General features: G+C 36.8%; 1 protein-coding gene across 2 annotated transcripts in view; it reads right to left on the reverse strand.

The window, feature by feature from the left end:
* Positions 1–19,110, reverse strand: part of LOC134544660 (sodium/potassium-transporting ATPase subunit beta-2) — a 94,989-nt gene that overhangs the window by 38,655 nt on the left and 37,224 nt on the right. The window contains exon 1 of one of the 2 annotated variants that reach the window (XM_063388502.1): positions 11,233–11,758. The exons of the other annotated variant lie outside the window; for it this stretch is intronic. Coding sequence (XP_063244572.1) covers positions 11,233–11,374 — 142 coding nt within the window. The 5' untranslated portion in view covers positions 11,375–11,758. Of the gene's footprint in view, positions 1–11,232; positions 11,759–19,110 lie in introns of those variants that run through there. 2 annotated transcript variants of the gene reach the window in all.

Raw genomic sequence — 19,110 nt, forward strand, 5'->3', positions numbered from 1 at the left:
GCTATCTTTACAATAATTATATTAATGGACGTTATAAAAATAGAGATCTTTGTTAAAACTTAAAATACTAGCAGTCCTAGCTGATTTAGGATCCGGTAATATCAAAACTATATCTGATAGATCTACTGATCCTTCGTCTTTGACGTCTGGAAATACAAATTTCATAGACGATCCTGGTTTCTTCCTCAAAAATGAAACCATTACTTCTGTTAAACTGTAGTGTTTGATGATTTGACCGACATAGTAAATAACAGACTTTTTTTCCTCCAAATTTTACAAGCACGTAAGCACCGTTCTTGATATTCGTACAGTATGAATTTAACCCGGCTTACTGCTGTATGAACCTACCCCATCACAAGAAATTGAAATAAAAATATTCCTAAGAAAAAACCAACCATATATATAATTATTTACGTATCAAGTCACAAACTTGACCCTATTATCTTTTAAATTAAATAGTACTGAATAATCTAGAAAACAGCTTTAATCAATAAAAATATGTTCAAAGTAAGGTTATAAAATTACTTACGCGTGGCCGAATCACTTTTTGTGTCACCTCGTCGCGCGTTTCACACCGACTGCTGTCAAACTTCGTGAGCCAACACACACATAAATAAGCCACGCATAAGTCGTTTAATTGATGTGCGCCTAACAACAGATATCTCTAGTGTATGAAGGTGCCTGCTCTTGTATGAATCTGCCCCACTTCCCCTACCACTGTTAAAGAATTACCGTCAGCATCAATTTAAAAAAAAAAATATTTAACTGTTGATCTTTTTTTTTCGCAGTCGGTAAAATATTAAACGAACTTCTGCCAGGAATATCTCCAACTTGCGTTTTTCGCAAAGGATTGTTTATACTCCCAACACGCAACAACCAATCTATGGGTTAAATGAGAAATGGCGACGAACGAAACATGTTCAGACTGTGAGTAACCGCAAGCAAAGTTTAACATGTTTACCTGAAGAAGTCCAGAGTCCCGTGTAACAGCGCCCGTAATTAGCATTTCCTCGAGCAAACAAACGGTAACTAACTCCTTGGTAAACACGGCTGTATCTCACGTGTGTCTTTCTTTTTGCCTGTAAGTAATGCGCACATATGTTTCGCGATAAATATAAATCACGAAATCGTCAGTCCAGCATTATTGGCTTTTGGTGGTTTTATTTTTAATTCCACTAGAGCGCGAAATCCACGCAGTGGACGTATTTTCTCAGTTTCACGTCGAAACATCACTAAACATCACTGCCACCTTTACCATTCTTACTGGCGAGTTCTTTTCACACTATTAAACAAATTTATGGCATATTAGCCTTTATGAAGATACGATTTGTATTTCAAAAACTCCAGGGCCATTCTGAGGTATGCATTCAGAGGTCTGGAGTGGAATGTAATACAGTAACACACTGGAGATGATTCTTGCATTGTAATCAACACACATGTGCAATGCTCTTTTTAAAATTATATACACACACATTTTAATCTCATTAATCTTCACGGCAACCCTGCTAATGCATAATCAAGTGATCAACCAATAACTTAACTGTAAATATATGTAAATACTCTGTAGTTTTTATGCTTTTCATTTTCATTGCTACGTTATTGGCTTAAAAAAATTATTTATGCTGTATAATGAATCGGGTAGTAGCAATGGTTCACTGCAATCTAAGAGTGAGCCAGACGACAGACATGCAGACACCTCGAAAGACTGCCGGCACCCCGTGCACAGTTGTCAGGGTGCTTGAAGGCGCCCAGCCCTCGTCCAGGGGGTATATTTTAAGTTACTCGGAAGGAGTTCCCCATCGTAAAATAACGATTATCGGAAGATTTCACGTGTTTGGTATTCTAAGTTGCGTGTGGCGTCTCTATTATATGTGACGGCCGATCGGGAGAGCCCGGCTGCTCCTGGGCTCTCGGAACCTGACTTCACGATCGGCAACTGGCTTTCAAACATGGCGGCTTGTAAGCGTGGTGGCAACAGTTACGTATAAGACGGATATCCACTCAGTCATTGTTTAGGCACTGCTTGCATTATTCTTACAGTAAATTTTAAATGATTTACTAATTTTTGTCTGGATACCTATAATTCCAATATAAACCAATCATTATATATAAGCTATGGTTTTCCAGTTCTATCTAAGGAAGAAGTGGAAGAGTGGGTTAGGTCATGGCGTCATGACGTTTTGTGAGTTCAAATCTCCCCTCAAACAATTTTTTTTTCTTTCGAAACTAAATAGATTTAATTTTTGTTCAAACAATTTAATACTTCGAATTATTTTAAGGTACCCAAGTTTTAACCTTCTCTTGCCTTTCTTTATCAGCATACTCAGATATTGTTTTGTACTTAATATTTTCAAATTTACATTAAAAAAATTATTTATTGTTTCAAACTGTGCTCAAAAGACTTCATATTTATTAAAAACAATTAAGTTAAAAGCGTTTATTTTGCATGCAAGATTACCGGTGATTGCACTGATAAAAGTAAGGCTATGGTCAAATATAATAAAAGTCCACCTAATCTTTTATCGTTTTTATTTTTGTGAATGAAAACAAATACTAAATCATTTTATAGAATAAAAAAATTCAAATTTGTTGGAGTACCAAACCCAAAACAATCTCACGCACCAGTTATAGCAAGCGATGCAGTTACTCTAACAACTGAGCTAAATCAGTCAATATACTTATAACTATTATAATATAAATCATATAAAATTCAGAGAATTAGTGTGTATTTATTTTTGGTTAATCGATATTTTTTAAACTTTAAAAAGCTAATTCTTTAAGTGTTTCACTTTTAAATACACGGATTCATCTAGTAGTCGTAAAAACACTGTTATACTTTAACACCATTCAGATGTAAAAAAAAAACTCAAGTGACTGTGTTGCATTTATCTTGTAAGATGTTTAATGCGTGAACTGCACAAGTTTTTTTTCGTACGACGAATACCATTTTCCTCTACCCCAAATTTACATAAGTGTGGGTACATAGAATAATTTATCGACATACAGCGGGAAACTTCACTCTAAAGTTCCCCGGTGTCGTGCTAAACAAAGACAAGATGTTTCTTTCATTTGCGACACGGTATTATTCATTTTGCTCCGCGTGTTTACAGTATCTTACCGTTTTGCAAGCGCACAGTTTAAATAAATGGCTACGATTATGTGTGGCCCCTGAGACGCACCTTGGTCCCTACCTAACCTGCTCCCTCCAGCCCATAATATCACGAGGCCCGTTCTTCGATGATGCTTGAGCGGAAACGTAAATGCTTGGACAGGGTAGTATCTGCAATGGCACACATGCGGAAACGGAAGCGTACGGATGAGCTAGTCAAAGTCCAGCTCTTCCGTTTACGTTTTAGGTACGTTACATTTGTTTAAAGTACATGAATTAATATAGTTGTATAACTTAGTGATTTTTTCTATTATGAATATAAATCTCGATAGTGTAATGTTATCGTATCTGGAAAAAAAATTAAATTAAATTAATGTTTTGTAATCAATAAATTCAACATCACTGGTTACATTTGTTGCGTTTATGTTCACTGTGGAAGCAGTAAGACAGATAACGAAACGTAAATATCTTGCCCTTCGGTGAAAAGTTTCCATTTTTTACTTTTCCGCGTCGTTGTGATAGGCCCTTAGGCTGGGTTTATAAAATACGAAAAAAAAAAAAAAAAAAAAAAAAACGCAATAAGTAAACCAAGTTCAAAAACGTTTTCAAATACCCGTTTATAAACTAAGCAAGATTTAAAAACGCAACGCAAGCATCGGCCAACTTTCAACTTCTTTGAGTTTCGGCTTGCGTTTCCGCCTTCGGTATTTGAAGTTAATTGTTGCGTAAACATTTAAAGACGCAAGCATTATGCGTACATAAGGCTATAATGTTGTTTTTATCATCTCCATCACGTTTTTTGACGTGACGTCTAATAAACCGATGAACGCCGGCTGCACGCACGAAAAAGTGTCCCACTACGGATGTCCCACTACGGATGTGTCCTGTTTGCTCATTGTACGCATGCGTGGCATCTCTCTTCCACTCGATTGAAACAACCATCGATTTGACTTTTCAATCATATTTTCGTCGTTTGAATTATTAATATTATGTAATTTAACGATCGTCCACCGATTTTCAGCACAATCGGTACGGTTATTTAAAAGTAATGTTGAATATTCAAATACTTTTTGAACCAACAATGGTGTTTCACAGTTACACATAATAATTCAAATTACACCCGGGATCTTTTGCACAATGTTTTAAAAAATATTGTAACACATTATAAATAAGTTTGGTGTATTTGGGATGCGTATTTGTTATAAAATCATGTTATAAAAATGAAATAATATTATTCCCCTACCGTGAACAAAATTTTTATAAACTTTCATATAGATCACATCTGAAACTACTATTATTCAAGTATGGCCTCGTGGTCGTAAGGTTAGCCACGCAAACTTCTAATCGAAAGGTTATCGGTTCGAATCCCGGCAACTGCAAAAAAAATTTTGTACTTGTAAAAATAAATACGGCGCACGCAACATTTCAAAAGTAATAAATATATCTGAATTAATGAATACAAATAAAAGTAAATTTATTAATTAAATATTATATTATATTACATTACATTACATTACATTACATTACATTACATTACATTTCATTTCATTTCACTCCACTCCTTTGTATCCACACAAAATTGTGATTATTCAATTTTATTCATAAAAGTATGAAGAGGTAGATTTTATCATACAAAAGATAGAAAAATTAAAAAAAAAAATTCTTCCTCAAAGAATATAATATTTTTAATGCCTAAATGGTATGGTTGCAAAAACCTATTACGGCTCAGTCTCAGGCCGAATATGATATTTCCTTTTCTTCTGGATCAATCATTTCATCAATGTTTTGTTATGACGTTGTCACGTTTAACTATCGTCCGTAAACCGACTTTACAGACAACCAATTTTTACTTGTTTAACTTTCGCACAGTTAAAGAAAATAACTATTTTACATAAAATTGACAATCTTATATGTTTTCATTATAAACATAAATATTATCAAAACAAACCCAGGGAATAAATTTGTTTTCAAATTGTAGAGTTGGTGAATCTTTCGACTTACCTTACGTTGGTTGCGTATTGCGACGTTGCGTTCTTTACCTAGTTTACATAGTTGCGGCCTTAATTTTAGTTAGGTTAGGTAAGAAAAAAATCTTTTTTGCAACTAAACTACACGTAGCTCAACACTAGTTGTTACAATCGGCAATTGCCACAAAAAAAATTTCTGCGCTAAACAGTTGGTCGAGGAGGAAGAAGTTTAGTGTTAATGTGTGTGGTAACTCGTGTAAACGAGCTACGTCTGCAAGAGAGCGTCTCGCGAGAATAGGTACCCACCGCATCTTTCACTTCCACGGGGAAACGCGCAAGAAGTTACCGTGATACGATGGGGGTTTTCTCGAAGTCTCCCCGATGGACGACTTGAAATCGGGCGGAGGCAAGCAGTTCAAGTTACCGCCGGTTGAAGCGCCACTGTCAACTTTGGGACACAGAATGTAAACAGTCACTAATAATTCAATAAGATATGCAGTGGGCAAAATCCTCATTAATTTGAATTCATTCGAAGGTTGTTAAATATTTAGCTTTGTCGGGGACTTGGGTAGCAATTTTTTTCTTCAGAGTTGTTTATTTTCGTGGGCAGGAATGGTTTTTAAATCCCTCACGCAACTATGCGTTAAAGCAGGGCACATAGTTTTTATTTACGTATTTTGTGGAAATGTTGCAGTATTTACATGTCGATTATATGGCAACTGTTGGCAGATTGCCAGTAAATAACCCAGAAAACCCGCAAGCCTTCTACAATGACGTTATACTTAAAACACGAATAGATTTTATTTTATCCTAAAGTACATATTATTTAGGCCGAAATCGATTAATATTGATTGAAGTACTCCCGTCCCACACAAGTATTGTAATTAATTTTAACTGGCAAATCTTGGATATATGTTTTTTCCCCTTTACTTTTATAGTAACTTCTGATATTTCAAAAATGTTGCTGCTCTAATTTTGTTTACTGAGAAACGCATGTTAACTGAAAATTACAAGTCTTTTACCCCTCCTGCCCATTCTGCATTTGCAGGCACTCGCATAATTAAACTAATTCAGAATAGTCACAACCTTTACTCGAAAAAATTTAAAAAAAAAAAATATTTGAGTACTTCTAATTTTATTTGATCTGCCCGTATACATGATTTAAAACTTACTTATAGTGCTTAATTTTCAATTATGTAAATGTTTAAATCCCGTAAAAACACGAAACTGTTTACTAAATAGTTAATCGGAAATAACTTCTTTTAATGTTTCTAGGTCTACTTACATTTGTTCTTTAACGAAATGTTCTGTTTCTAAGTGAATGTAAAATACCTGGAAACTTTACTTCTTTAAAATTTTATTACAGTAATCGACTTTTCTGTAATCTGCAGCGATGAAGTGTTTTTTGCGCATATACGCGTGTGCGCTGAGAAATGGACTTGAGCGATCGTCCCTGCGAATTTTTATTTTTCATTATCTGAAACGTTAGGTTTTTTGAAATGCAGGCGTAAAACATGAACTATTACAATGAGGGACGGACCAATATTGTATCGTTATTTAAACGCTTTATCGAGAAAAAAAAATAATTAAAATGATTTCTTACAGCCATATGCAACATTAGGCCCGTTCTGCAATGACACGTAAACGGAGACGGATCACGTAAACGGTGACGGAGCTCAAAGAACAGTTTCTCAGTTTACGTTGCTCCGTGCGACCAAAATAAAAGCCGAGTATTTGAATGCGATGGTGGATAGCCATGTTTATGTTCTAAATATGTTTAAAATTATTTCAAGTACAAGAATATCTAGTTTTAAGTTATTATTTGTGATTTATTTTTGTTATATATGTAAATTATGCCCGTGTTATGATATCGAAAAATAATCTATTTTAAGAATCAAATTAATATTTCGTGATCTTGAAATGCAATCTCATCAGTTGCCATTTGTTACGTTTCCGTGCATTGTGAAAGCAGCAGACGCGATAGTGAAATGTCACGTGAGATCCTTCTCCGTTTACATTTAATTGTGTAACGGGCCTTCAGGCAGCGACTGCTTTGTCCCACAGCTCCTCCCCTTTCCAAGTGTCACGTGTCACGTGACACCGTGACGTCAGAGGCCGGGTACAAGTCGTCCACTGCATTCCGTCGCCGTCGCTGCTCGTCCTCTTCAAAGTTTCACACCTCATCCGTCTATAAAGACCTAGATATGTCGACGAGATTAATTAATTCATTCATTCATTCGTGATTCATTACCCGGATTCGGGACTGCCAGGAAAAGGAATATCGCCGCTACGTGACCGACTGTCCAATGAAGACACAGCCAACGGCGGAGGGAAGGCATTCATCATTACGGGGATGGACCAATCAATTCTTCGATAGCATTGCATTTTAGGTATATTCGCAAGATCCGACATTCGAGTAAAAAAGGATTCAACGTAAAAATATTCTGTGAAAGAAAAATTCAGAAATTCAAAGACTACAGTGTAGTCGACATGGGCTACAATATTTATTTCGACAGAAGCCACCAAAGAAATGTTTGTATCTTCAACCAGCTACAATGCTGTAGGAATGTTTCATTTAAGACTCAGTCTCACAAGACATGTTGATTATTTCGTTTTTTCGACATATTTTATCGAAAGGGCAATTTCTAATGACGTGATTCCGAGCCTCAAACATTCATTTTTTTCCACAAAAATGAAACATCTTACATCCTGAACATGTATAGGCCTATATATACATATGCTTTTATAATATAGATTCAAAGAATTGCATGTTTCTTCAAAACTTTATTCTGTTTTATCTCGTAGGTAGTTCCTAAACTATTTTATTCCTTACTTGCCATTTATATTCGTATCTGAGTCACTCTTTTAAGAATCAAATTGAAAAAAAAACCGTGAATTTAACTAATTTTACTACTTAAATCAATTTAAACTATCTTTAATTATGGGGTAAGTATGTGTTGCAAAAAAACCACCACCAAAAAAAAAAACACAACATAAAGTTGTTTACAACATAGGTTATCATTAAAGGGCTCCGCCTACTTGGGCACACCACGCGGTTTGAAAACTGTTCAAGATATCCGAATGGCATCTGTTTACGATTAACATTTAAGAATACGCTGAGGGCGAATGAGCACTTCTGATTCCGTATTTAATTTCTAAACTGTATTTTTAGGAAAGAGAAAATGACTAAACGCATTTTTTCAGAATAATTTTTAGATACGAAACCACCAGTGCAGCTTCTTAAAACACACCTTTATCTTCATTTTTCTGTCATATAATGTTACGATTTACACTCAAATCTCATAGTTGTCCTATGCACGACGTAAAGACTACGTGCCAGTTCAGATTCTTACACTTAGAGGCGATACCACGCTGAAAGCACCAGCGAGCGACCCCTTATCATACCGCCTCGCCAACACAAATAACCCCTGACTGGAAGATGTTGATCATGATAATAATGAATGGATCAACCCGGAGTTGAATGTACCCAGCCATCATCACAGAATTATGAGCAATGGATTGACTGGGACGAACTAGGCGAGGTGAACCTGAAATGAATCTCCGTTGCCTTCTGCAACGGGGAGGTGAAGGGACAACACAGCACCCAGTCCCGGACCAAAGGAGGTAATTCCACACGAGTGATAAATCCCAGGAACCCTTGGATCACCAGGCACCAGACAGAATCTCTGACCACTAAGTTAATAGGATGAACACTTAAAAATTATAGCAATACATTTATTTTAAGAAGTTAATTTATGCAGGCTACCTACGTCGTTTATTAACACAAATCGGGTCACAAAGTTCATCGACTGCAGCGGACTGAGAGATTATTATCCCTTCTAAGAAACTGACTCTTATTAAGGCAGATAAAGGAGACATATAACCCTTACCCCCTCCCAGACCTACGAGTTCTACCGTCCCTTAGAACCAGAAGAAGACATATTGATCAGTTTTTCAGCCATTACAATTTTATATAGTCTGATTTTCAGTTTGGCTACTTTACAGCACACAATATTATATAATTTTATATAGTGACTAGCTGCTACGAACAGTTTGCCCTGTGAGGTAATTGGCGTTCAGTATTGAACTCATTATGTACTGGCATGACTACAGCTGCAAGGGCGTACGCAGAGCGAGATGAGAGATATATCACCCCCAACCCACCCCCAAAATCCTAAAAAAAATGGCCCATTCCCACCAACAAAAGGAAAGAATTTGAAAGCAAACCGCGTGCAAAGTGGTTCTATAACCCCTCCACTCAACGAAATTTTCCGTACGCTCTTGCACGGCTATAATAATCTCAAATATACACTATTTTACAGTCATTGTAAATCTCTACCTAAAAAAGGGCAAAATTTCAATATCAACAATTAAAAAAGTTAAGGTTTACAAACTATTTAAAATAATACGACGTATTTCTGTTCCCATCTCTTTCCCCTTAATTGGAAATCAAAAATTTGTACCGGCCACACGCTCAAATGATTTTTAACTCGGATTTCTGACATTATGCTCGTCCTTCCATAGAATAAACGTTATTATTTCAGGTAAATACCTACCTATACCTACCTAGGCACGGCGAAATCCTAGGATATGCCTAACAACTAGAATAATCGTAGGTATAAGCAACCATAAAGACTAAGTTTCAGTCACATTTATGAAACATTGCAGTAACATTACACTCCGGAAATAGTGTATTACATTTCTGAAACTCGTGCTCTATGGGTAAATTGTCTAGAAACGTGGCGTATAAGCTGGTTGCTGACGCCGCGCTACGCCTATGACGTGATGGATAACGGTGCTATGGATTCTAGAACATTAAAACAGTTTATGACGTGGGTTGGAGAGGGGGCTGCATGTAATGATTGTAGAGGGGGATGGTTGGTGCGACTGTAAACGAGCAAGTCAAGCCGACATACTGTTTACAAGGTACAAATGGAAAAACCGAGTTAATCGTAGCGATGGTAAATAATTACACTGGGACTAGGGCGAACATTGGTTCGACTTCCGGTTTTCCTGATTATGGTTCTCTGTGGTTTTCTGAAATCACTCCAAGCGAACGTTGGGCATGTTAACTGCTATTGGCTACATCAGATTTATTCTATACACATCACCAAGAACCTCGTGAACCAGACGTAAAGCCCACTAAAATATAAATAATAGGTTTTTATAAGATAAAAAAAATCAAGAAATTATTTTGCGGCTAAAGATATGATGGGTTTAGTTAACAAATTACTTTTAGAATTATTCCACCCTTTGACACGGATTGGAGATCACTGATTGGTTGGGGGGGGGGGGGGGGGGGGGAAACTCACTGCCACTTTTAGATAGACAAGGAACCATGGTAAACCGAACCGTCGCGTCGTTACGGTAACTTGTGTGTTGTCAGTCACATCATTAAAACTATTTGAAGGGGGGGGGGGGGGAATGTACATCTCATCTTGACCAGCGATAGGCCCAGGAAACAGTGACGTAATAACAAAAAAATAATCAGAAAAAGGCAATTAGTTTTTAACGATATTTGAATGCATAAGAAAATTAATAAAATATCTTACATTTATTCATTATATATTTTTTACATGATGGTCGAAACAGTTCCAGGCGTTCCCCGCATCACTTTTATTTTTAAAAAATAATCCCTTGTTTATAAATGTACCCACAAGAACAATTAAATCTGGTAAATTAATTTCGCATACTCCAGAATGTTTTGTTCTTTATTTTGTTTCCTCTATACAATAATGCACTAAACGCCAAAGGAAAAGTTCTGGCTTAAGCCCAAGGGCGTGGTTCGCTTCTACGTCTGCCGCATTCCTTGGAATTTGTAGGCCAGTTTTCATAATTAATTTGGTGTAATAACTAGCTAAATGACTAATTTCAAAAGCAAATTACATCCGAAGTAAAAATCCAAACCCACAAGACATAGTGCTACGGATTTCTTGAACACAATGTGGACTATAAACATAAACAAAACTGTTGCTACCGTAATCGTTTTCACATGACGCGCCAAACAAAAGAAAGCAGTATCATTTCAACGGTGACTGACCGAAACTGAACCTGGTACCTCGCCTCGTGGTTAGAAAAAATCTAGAAAAAAATATATATTTTTTCATGTTTAGCAACCATAAACACTAGCGAGTAACAAAAATATTCTCAGCTTACCCCAGCTTGCAGCATCCCTTCCCAAAAAGGTTCCATCCTTCTGGTTGTACACGAAACTTTGAGGTGACTGCCACGGGTTCTTCCTGTACGGTTTGAAATACGAAGCGTCGGTTTCTTTGGGCGCGTACTGCGGCACCGCCATCGCAGAGCAGGTGGGAAACACGAAACAGCACGCGCAGCTTTGCCTCTCGAAGGTGGAGCTTCACAACAACGGCAGACACGACTGCCGCGCCACGCCGCGCCGCTTCATGGCACAACACACGCCCTGAGAGTTGGCAACACTGCAAGGCTAGCTCGGCGGCACGCGAACGGTGCTGGTGCTGCCTGAGACCAGTCAGGCGACGGCGGGCGGGAGACCGGCTTTGTTAAACGTGAGAGAGAGAGTGTGTGGAAAGAAAGAGGAAGGGAGACACCGAGGAGAGAGCTGTGACGTCACGTTTGAAAGAAAGTGACAAGCGCGCTTTAGAAGCAAGCACGTGCTCTTCAGCCAGGCAACGTCAACCTGTCATGAACTTGTGTTTGTCGTGTGGGTAACTTGTTTATCGGTGTATTGTAGCACGTAGGTAATGCCATATCTACGGTTTGGTTTCAAAGCGCGGTAATTACGGGTTACGACCGACAAAAAAAACCTGCGAAATACGTACCTACATACCTACCTACCTACCTACGTTCAAACCTACCTACTTTAAGGCGTAATGTATTATATAATTGAATAGTGAATAGTTGTGGGTTTGTCTAACTAACGTTGCCGTTGATAATTTAATATTGTAATAGATGTCCTGTCGATATTTGTAACAAACAATTTAAATCGAATAGCTACAATACCCCACCGATAATAAATGGTGAAATAACTTAATTCTTACTTTTAGCATTCACCGGACTATTCATTATAATGTAACTACAGTTCCCATTGAAGAATAAGCAATGGAGTGGCTGTCTGTTCTGAAGTTGCAAGTAATACGATACGCACTTATCACGTTTAACAGTTATGGCAACAGTAATGTTACATTCTTTAAATGATTCATGAAATGAGGAATTTTGATTTAATGCAGTTTTTTGGACATACGCCATTATAAACAGAAAAATCGCTATAACCCCTATAATATGACTAATATAGCATCTTTTGAACAACGTTTTATAACTCGTAGGAGTAATACCAAAAACCTTTGTCTGGATACATTTTTGATAACATCAACCATTACTGCAAGGGAGGACAAAAAAATTCTCAACTTCCTTATAGGCACACCATCAAAATCCGTTCGAATTGTTTGTAAATCTTATAATTTTTAACTAAAATTTTTGTCTGAAACACTTTTTGATAAGACAAACGATTGCCCAAGGGGTTGAAAATAACAAGGGTAGAAATATTTTAAAAAAAAACTAAATTTCCATACCATGTTAAATCCGTTCTTATTTATGGTAAAAACTATTTTTTTTTTAAATCTAACAATTAATTGTAAATCTTCTACAAATTTTCTAAAACTTTGGTCCAAAACAATATTTCATTATACTGCAAGGGGTTGTAAAACCTCAAGTGGGAATAAAAAAAAGTAAACAACTCTTCTGTACCATTGTACACTATCGAAGCCATTCTTATTTGTGTTTAACTTTCTATATATTGTCAAAAGAATTTTAAAATCTTTTAAAACAGTATTGTGGCATGGAATGTAAGAAAATGTTTAATCGATCAATTTGGAATATTGGAGAACATATAGGATGTTATATACATTAGTTCTTAAAATGTTCCTCAAGTTTATATCCGTTTCCAGAACATTTCCAGAAGCAGTAGGTACTTCTAAATCTACCTAAGCCTATAGGCTGTGCAGAGAGGGATGGAATTTTTTTTACTTCACTTTTCATACTGGCCAAACTGTGATATGTATATTCCAAATATCATGACTACTGACTTCAATTGGGAAACTTGCCTGTTCGCCAATGTCGTATTTTTGACACCCTTGTGACTGAATAAAACTGCCCGCACCACTGGTGCAGAAGTGCTGTTAATTTAGTAACCTATTAAAATTAAAAATATATATCAATAAAACTAACTGAAAATATCAATAGGTAAACAGTTTTGGTATAAAAGTTTGTAAATTAAAATGCTCATTCACGGCATGGCTGTACTGGTGCACAGGGGCGCCCGCGGGGGGGGGGGGGGGGCAGTAGGGGCAGTTGCCCCCCTGAGATTTTGAGTGAAAAATACTTTTAACATATAATTTGAAGAAAATTACACATAACTTATTAACAACTGCAGCGGTAATTAATTATTGTGCAAAATAATTGGATGATCGACGATCGTAGCTGGATGATGTGTCAACTCAGCTGCCGGCTGCCACTCTAGTCTGAGACTCTCCCCCCTCCACGGTCTTTTCCCGCCCGCTCCCTCCCCAACACCATGCCGGACGTCGACTCTTCCCGCCTGCTCCACCCCTACACCATGCTGGACGTCAGACTCTCCCCCCTCCACGGTCTTTTCCCGCCCGCTCCCTCCCCAACACCATGCCGGACGTCGACTCTTCCCGCCTGCTCCACCCCTACACCATGCTGGACGTCAGACTCTCCCCCCTCCACGGTCTCTTCCCGCCCGCTCCCATCAAGATGCCCGCCGGTACTATGCGCCAGAATCTTTCTGCGCATGCGCGACAGGCCTTAAGACGGTGGGAAGGTGAAGCGAGGACGGCGTGGAAGAGTTGAAGGGGTGGGGAGCGCGGAACTTGGAAATAAAATAAAAAAAGAGTGCGCGTGTAATGAATGACCTTGGAAAGGGTCACGGAACCCTATCTGAAAATAAATTTACACAGTTTTCTAACACTTCGAAGGCATCAGCGCCGCGAGAATCACCCTTACAATGTGGATGCGCCAACAAACATACAGTCTAAATGATATAAGAGAACATGTATACGCCTGGAATCATAAACCACAGAGGCAGTGATGCGTGTTGAGAATGATAATGTAACGTCCAAGCCCCTTGACGTAAGTTTTCTGTAACACAAAAATTCTTATTTGATAATTTTTTCAACTCCCCTCCCGAAATAAATTTCTATGGTGCCACTGAGTCCGCCCTCATAATATCTATACATTGTCAGTGACACGAAAAGGTAATTTTTACACTGTAAAGACATGTATATGTATATTTCCATTCCATTGTTGGAATTATTTCATGCTATTTATTATAATTTCAATATATGATTAAATTAAATTTTATTTTATTTTGAAGTTTAGTACCTATATACTAATCCTGTATCAAAGTTATAAGGCATTAGATTTTATAAACAAATTTTAAGATTGCCTGACATATGTGTAATGATTAAATGCAAAAAAAAAATGCTGAAAGCCTTAAAAGTCTTTAAAACACTAAGTCCATTCATTCATACACATATAATAAATCCTAAAGTGTGTTTGTTGGTTTATTATGTTTTATTGGTTTATTTTTCCATCTTTCACGCTTCAACGGAGTGACCGATCAACCTGATTTTTGGTGTGCAGACAGTTTAGAGGCCCGATAAAAACATAGGCTAATTTTTTATCCCGGAAAAATGTACGGTTCCTGTGAGATAGATCTGGACCGTAATAATGTAATTACTTCTTCATGCTGAAATGGCTGAAAGGATTTTGCCATGGCATTGTTGAAACTTAATTTCCTAGTGATATGCATGTCTTCACGATATACACATACTAGTGGTTTATTTTTTGGTTACCTGGGTTTGAATTGATAATTGTCAGGGAAATCAAGCTTTGATTACATATGGTTTACATAGTTTCATTGATTTAGCTTTGTAATTTGGTTTCGTTGTCTCGGTGTAGTTAAAATTTATTGTATGGTATTTTTCTGTTAATAATTTGCTAGCGTTTTGAAATACTTGGTAATAACAATTAAATAAATTCATTTTCCATTTTAAAACATATTTTACAGCATTTTGATAGGCTGTCTTCATACTTATTTCTCACGCGGGCGAAGCCGCGAGTAGTTAATAATAAGTTAGACTTATTTTAACATTATCTAGTTCGATATTTTTGCCAGCACAATTTGTCAGCTGAACGGTCAAGAAAATCTAATTTTTTTTCTTCTATGTTATGGAAGAATACATATAATTTCTAACTGCCTTTTCTATTTCGTTCATTTCGTAAATGTGATGCGGTATAAAATTAAGGATTGTTCGTATCGCCCCTCCGTCTACCGACCTCCAACATTCTCAACAAAGTGTCATTACTTATTAAAAACAAAATAGTAAACTCGAGCTTAGGTGTTTTCCTACAAAAGCAATCTCGTCGGATAATGCGGACACTTCGGCCGAAACGCTAACGTCCGGTAATACAGGTCAGGGTGCAGGCCAAACTTTGGCGCTAAAGCCGATTGCTCATTGCATAGTATTTCATGTACGGTAATTAAATTATATTTGTCGTGGACTACATAATGATTTATTCTAAAATATTTTGTAGTTGAATGTATTTATACTTATAACAGTCATATCCAAGTATTGACGTCATAAATTTTAATTTTTTACACTCATAGAAAATTACTATTCACAAATATATGTTTATACATTACTTAAAGGCTAGAATATGGCAGTAATTCTCGGACTGTTTACTTATTAATTTCTTTTTTTTTATTCACTCTCCATGAATGATTATATCGTAATTGAAAAAAAGTACTGTAATTTTAAATGTATAGTAATATATATTACAGATATGGTATTTATTTAGACGTTACACTCTGCCGTAATGCCTACCGCACATTCCAAATGTGATCACGGGAATATCGAAGAATAGGAAGGGAGGGGTAAGGTAGTGCCGTTAAGAGTTACCCGTTGGTGGGGGGGGGGGGGGGGGGGGGAAAGGGTGACAAGCGCGCGCATGCGCAGACGTGCCTTGGCTGGTAGTACGGGACTGTCTTTAGGAGCTCGAGCTAGTCTGTAGACTGGGAGTGGAGTATGCAGTGCAGTCATTGGAGAGTGTACAGAGTGTTGTGTGTGATTCCGCAATGTTCCAACTAATACTGTGAAACATTGATTGAATTTTTATTGTGGTTAGTGGTTACACTTGTCATCCGTTTGTGTTTTATTGAGAAGATGAAGAAGTTATTAGCAAGCAAGTTTTCGCTAGGCCTATTGTTAAACTGAGTTCAACCATTGTGCATAGAATTTCTTACTGAAAACTGAAGGTGTTGACTTTAGGTTACTAAATACAGAACCACATTGGCACATTATGAAATCAACAGGTAAATCTGTAATTCACAACCAAATGTCAAACTCCAAATAGAATTAATGCATTGATTAATCATATAGTTGTTATTAATAAACTTGTAATTTTAATGGATATTAGGAAGTTTTTACACAAGCGTTTAAAAGTTGACCATGAGAAAGTTAATGACGGTAGTGAAGTTTAAAACCATAACCATCAAATGATCGAATGTGTTAAAAAAAGTCGTGGACCTGCTGAAACTGAAGGTGATTTCATACGTCTTGCTTTACCATCAAGCAGCAGTGATTCTCAACAACCCAAAACTACTTCAAGTGAATCAAATAATGGCTGTTTAGAATTTCCTTCGAATCTATCAGCACCCTTTTCCCTACCGTCATCATCAACGCAAACACAATCAACAACAGATAACTCATTTGATATTGGTAGCTATCTCCATGAAAATCCTAAAGATGACCTAAAATATTTGTTTTTAACGAATACGAATTTATGTAAACCTGAGGTTAAATACAATTTTAAAAATGATGTAACTGATAAAAAACGGCCTTTCCGGCACTAGTGGTTAAATGAATACAATTGGTTGGCTTACTCTGAAGTTGCCAAAGGTGCATTTTGTAAGTTGTGTGTTTTGTTTAAGCCACGAGTGAGTCATGGTAGTTATCAGGGTGGTTTTATTACACGTCCCTTTAATAATTACAAAAAATTTCATGAAAGTGCAAAATCACATGCAGGTTCTGCATGGCATCAGGAGGCTTTGGAAAAGTATACTAATTTCTTGTCTATCATGAAATGTGAACAGAAAAGTATTGATGTTCTGGTAAATGAAGGGCTAGCACAACAGATAGAAGCAAACCGAAAAAAGATACAACCAATACTGTCATCCATCCTTTTTTATGCTCTCCATGATCTTCCGTTAAGAGGAAAAACAGACAAGCACGCTGTTTTTAACGACTTGCTGAGTTTTCGGGAAGAGTCAGGTGACGTTATTTTGGCAGACCACTTGAAGAACGCACCAAAAAATGCCACCTACATCTCACACAGAGTTCAAAATGAACTAATTGAAATCAGCGCAACAGTTTTAAGACATGATCTTATTGAAAAAGTAAAGAGAAATGAAATATTCTCAATTATGGATGATGAGACTATGGATACTTCAGGAACAGAACAGTTGTCACTGGGAGTAAGATGTTTAGACAAGACTGAAAATTGTATTAAGGAAGATTTTCTGGGTTTCACACCCTTAAAAGGTCGTTTAGATGCCGAAAACGTGGCAAACGCGATTACTTCTGCCTTTAAAACATGGGGCTTAAACTTGAATAATGCTGTTGGCCAGGGATATGATGGATGCAGTACAATGGCTGGACATGTTACAGGGGTACAAAAAAGAATAAATGACGAGTATCCTATGGCTTTATTTTTCCATTGTTCAAGCCATAGTCTCAATTTAGCTGTCCACGATTCAAACACCTTGCCACAGATTAGGAATACTGTAGGGACAATAAAAGAGACAATTAAGTTTTTTCGAGAAAATGGGCAGAGAAGAGAAATTGTTGGCACACTTCAGACGCTCTGTGAGACCAGGTGGACATATAAATATAAGTCAATTAGAAAGTTCAATAACAAGTTTGTGGACATTATGCAAGCACTTGAAACCATGTCCACAGATGGAAACAAAGATACAAGGCAGAAGGCTTTCCAGCTTCACTGTGCGTTTACAGCATCAACATCTCTAATCTGCTTGCAGATCATAGCCCAGTATTCTGGCATACTTGAGGTTGTGAGTCAATTGCTTCAAAGCCCGAGAGTTGATTTGTTGAGAGTATCAAACCATATTCAACAGTTAATTTCCACTTTCGAAGCGCACAGAGAAGAAAGTGTCCAAGAGTTTGACAAAATAATGAAGATAGTTGTAAAAAATGCTGAAGTTCTAGGCATTATTCTTTCAAAACCTCGAGTAGTACAAAAGCAAACACATCGTGCAAATCAGCCTTCCGAAACAATCAATGAGTACTACAGATTATCAATATATCTTCCCTACTTGGACTGCTTGATACAATCGTTGAAAGACAGATTCTCCATCCGTCATCGGGCTGCATTTGAAATTTTCAAGTTGCACCCAAGAGAAATAAAAAAAATATCAAAGGAAGAATATAAAAATCCTTGGAAGAAGTTGGTAAAATATATTCCAAGCTATTGGACAATTTCCAGAACGAGGTCACTGTATGGTACACTCTCTGGAAAAATTCTCAGACCAATGATGAAGACTTGAAAAATATGCATTTTATAGACATACTACAACATGAGCACGCCTATTTTTTGCCTGCAGTGGCAAAATGTCTTCAGATTGCATTATGCTTACCACCAACAACATGCACGGTCGAAAGGTCATTCAGGTAAGTCAACAAAATTATATTTGATAGATATATGTATGAATGAACGAATCTATTTAAACATTGAGGTGAATTAAAATGGAACTATTTCAAACACAATTAATAAAAAAAAACTTTAGATATAAATTAAGTGTCGAAGTAATAGTGTTAACAAGTAATGTTGCGGCAAAACTATTTAGGTTATAAAACAATTTTTTTATATTCTAAAAACCATATCATCTTTTAAACAGTTCAGCTTGTATCCTTAAAAATTATTTCTACAAATAAATAATTATATAGTTATAATTTT

The sequence above is a fragment of the Bacillus rossius genome, chromosome 1 (assembly GCF_032445375.1).
Source record: "Bacillus rossius redtenbacheri isolate Brsri chromosome 1, Brsri_v3, whole genome shotgun sequence".
Taxonomy (NCBI): domain Eukaryota; kingdom Metazoa; phylum Arthropoda; class Insecta; order Phasmatodea; family Bacillidae; genus Bacillus; species Bacillus rossius.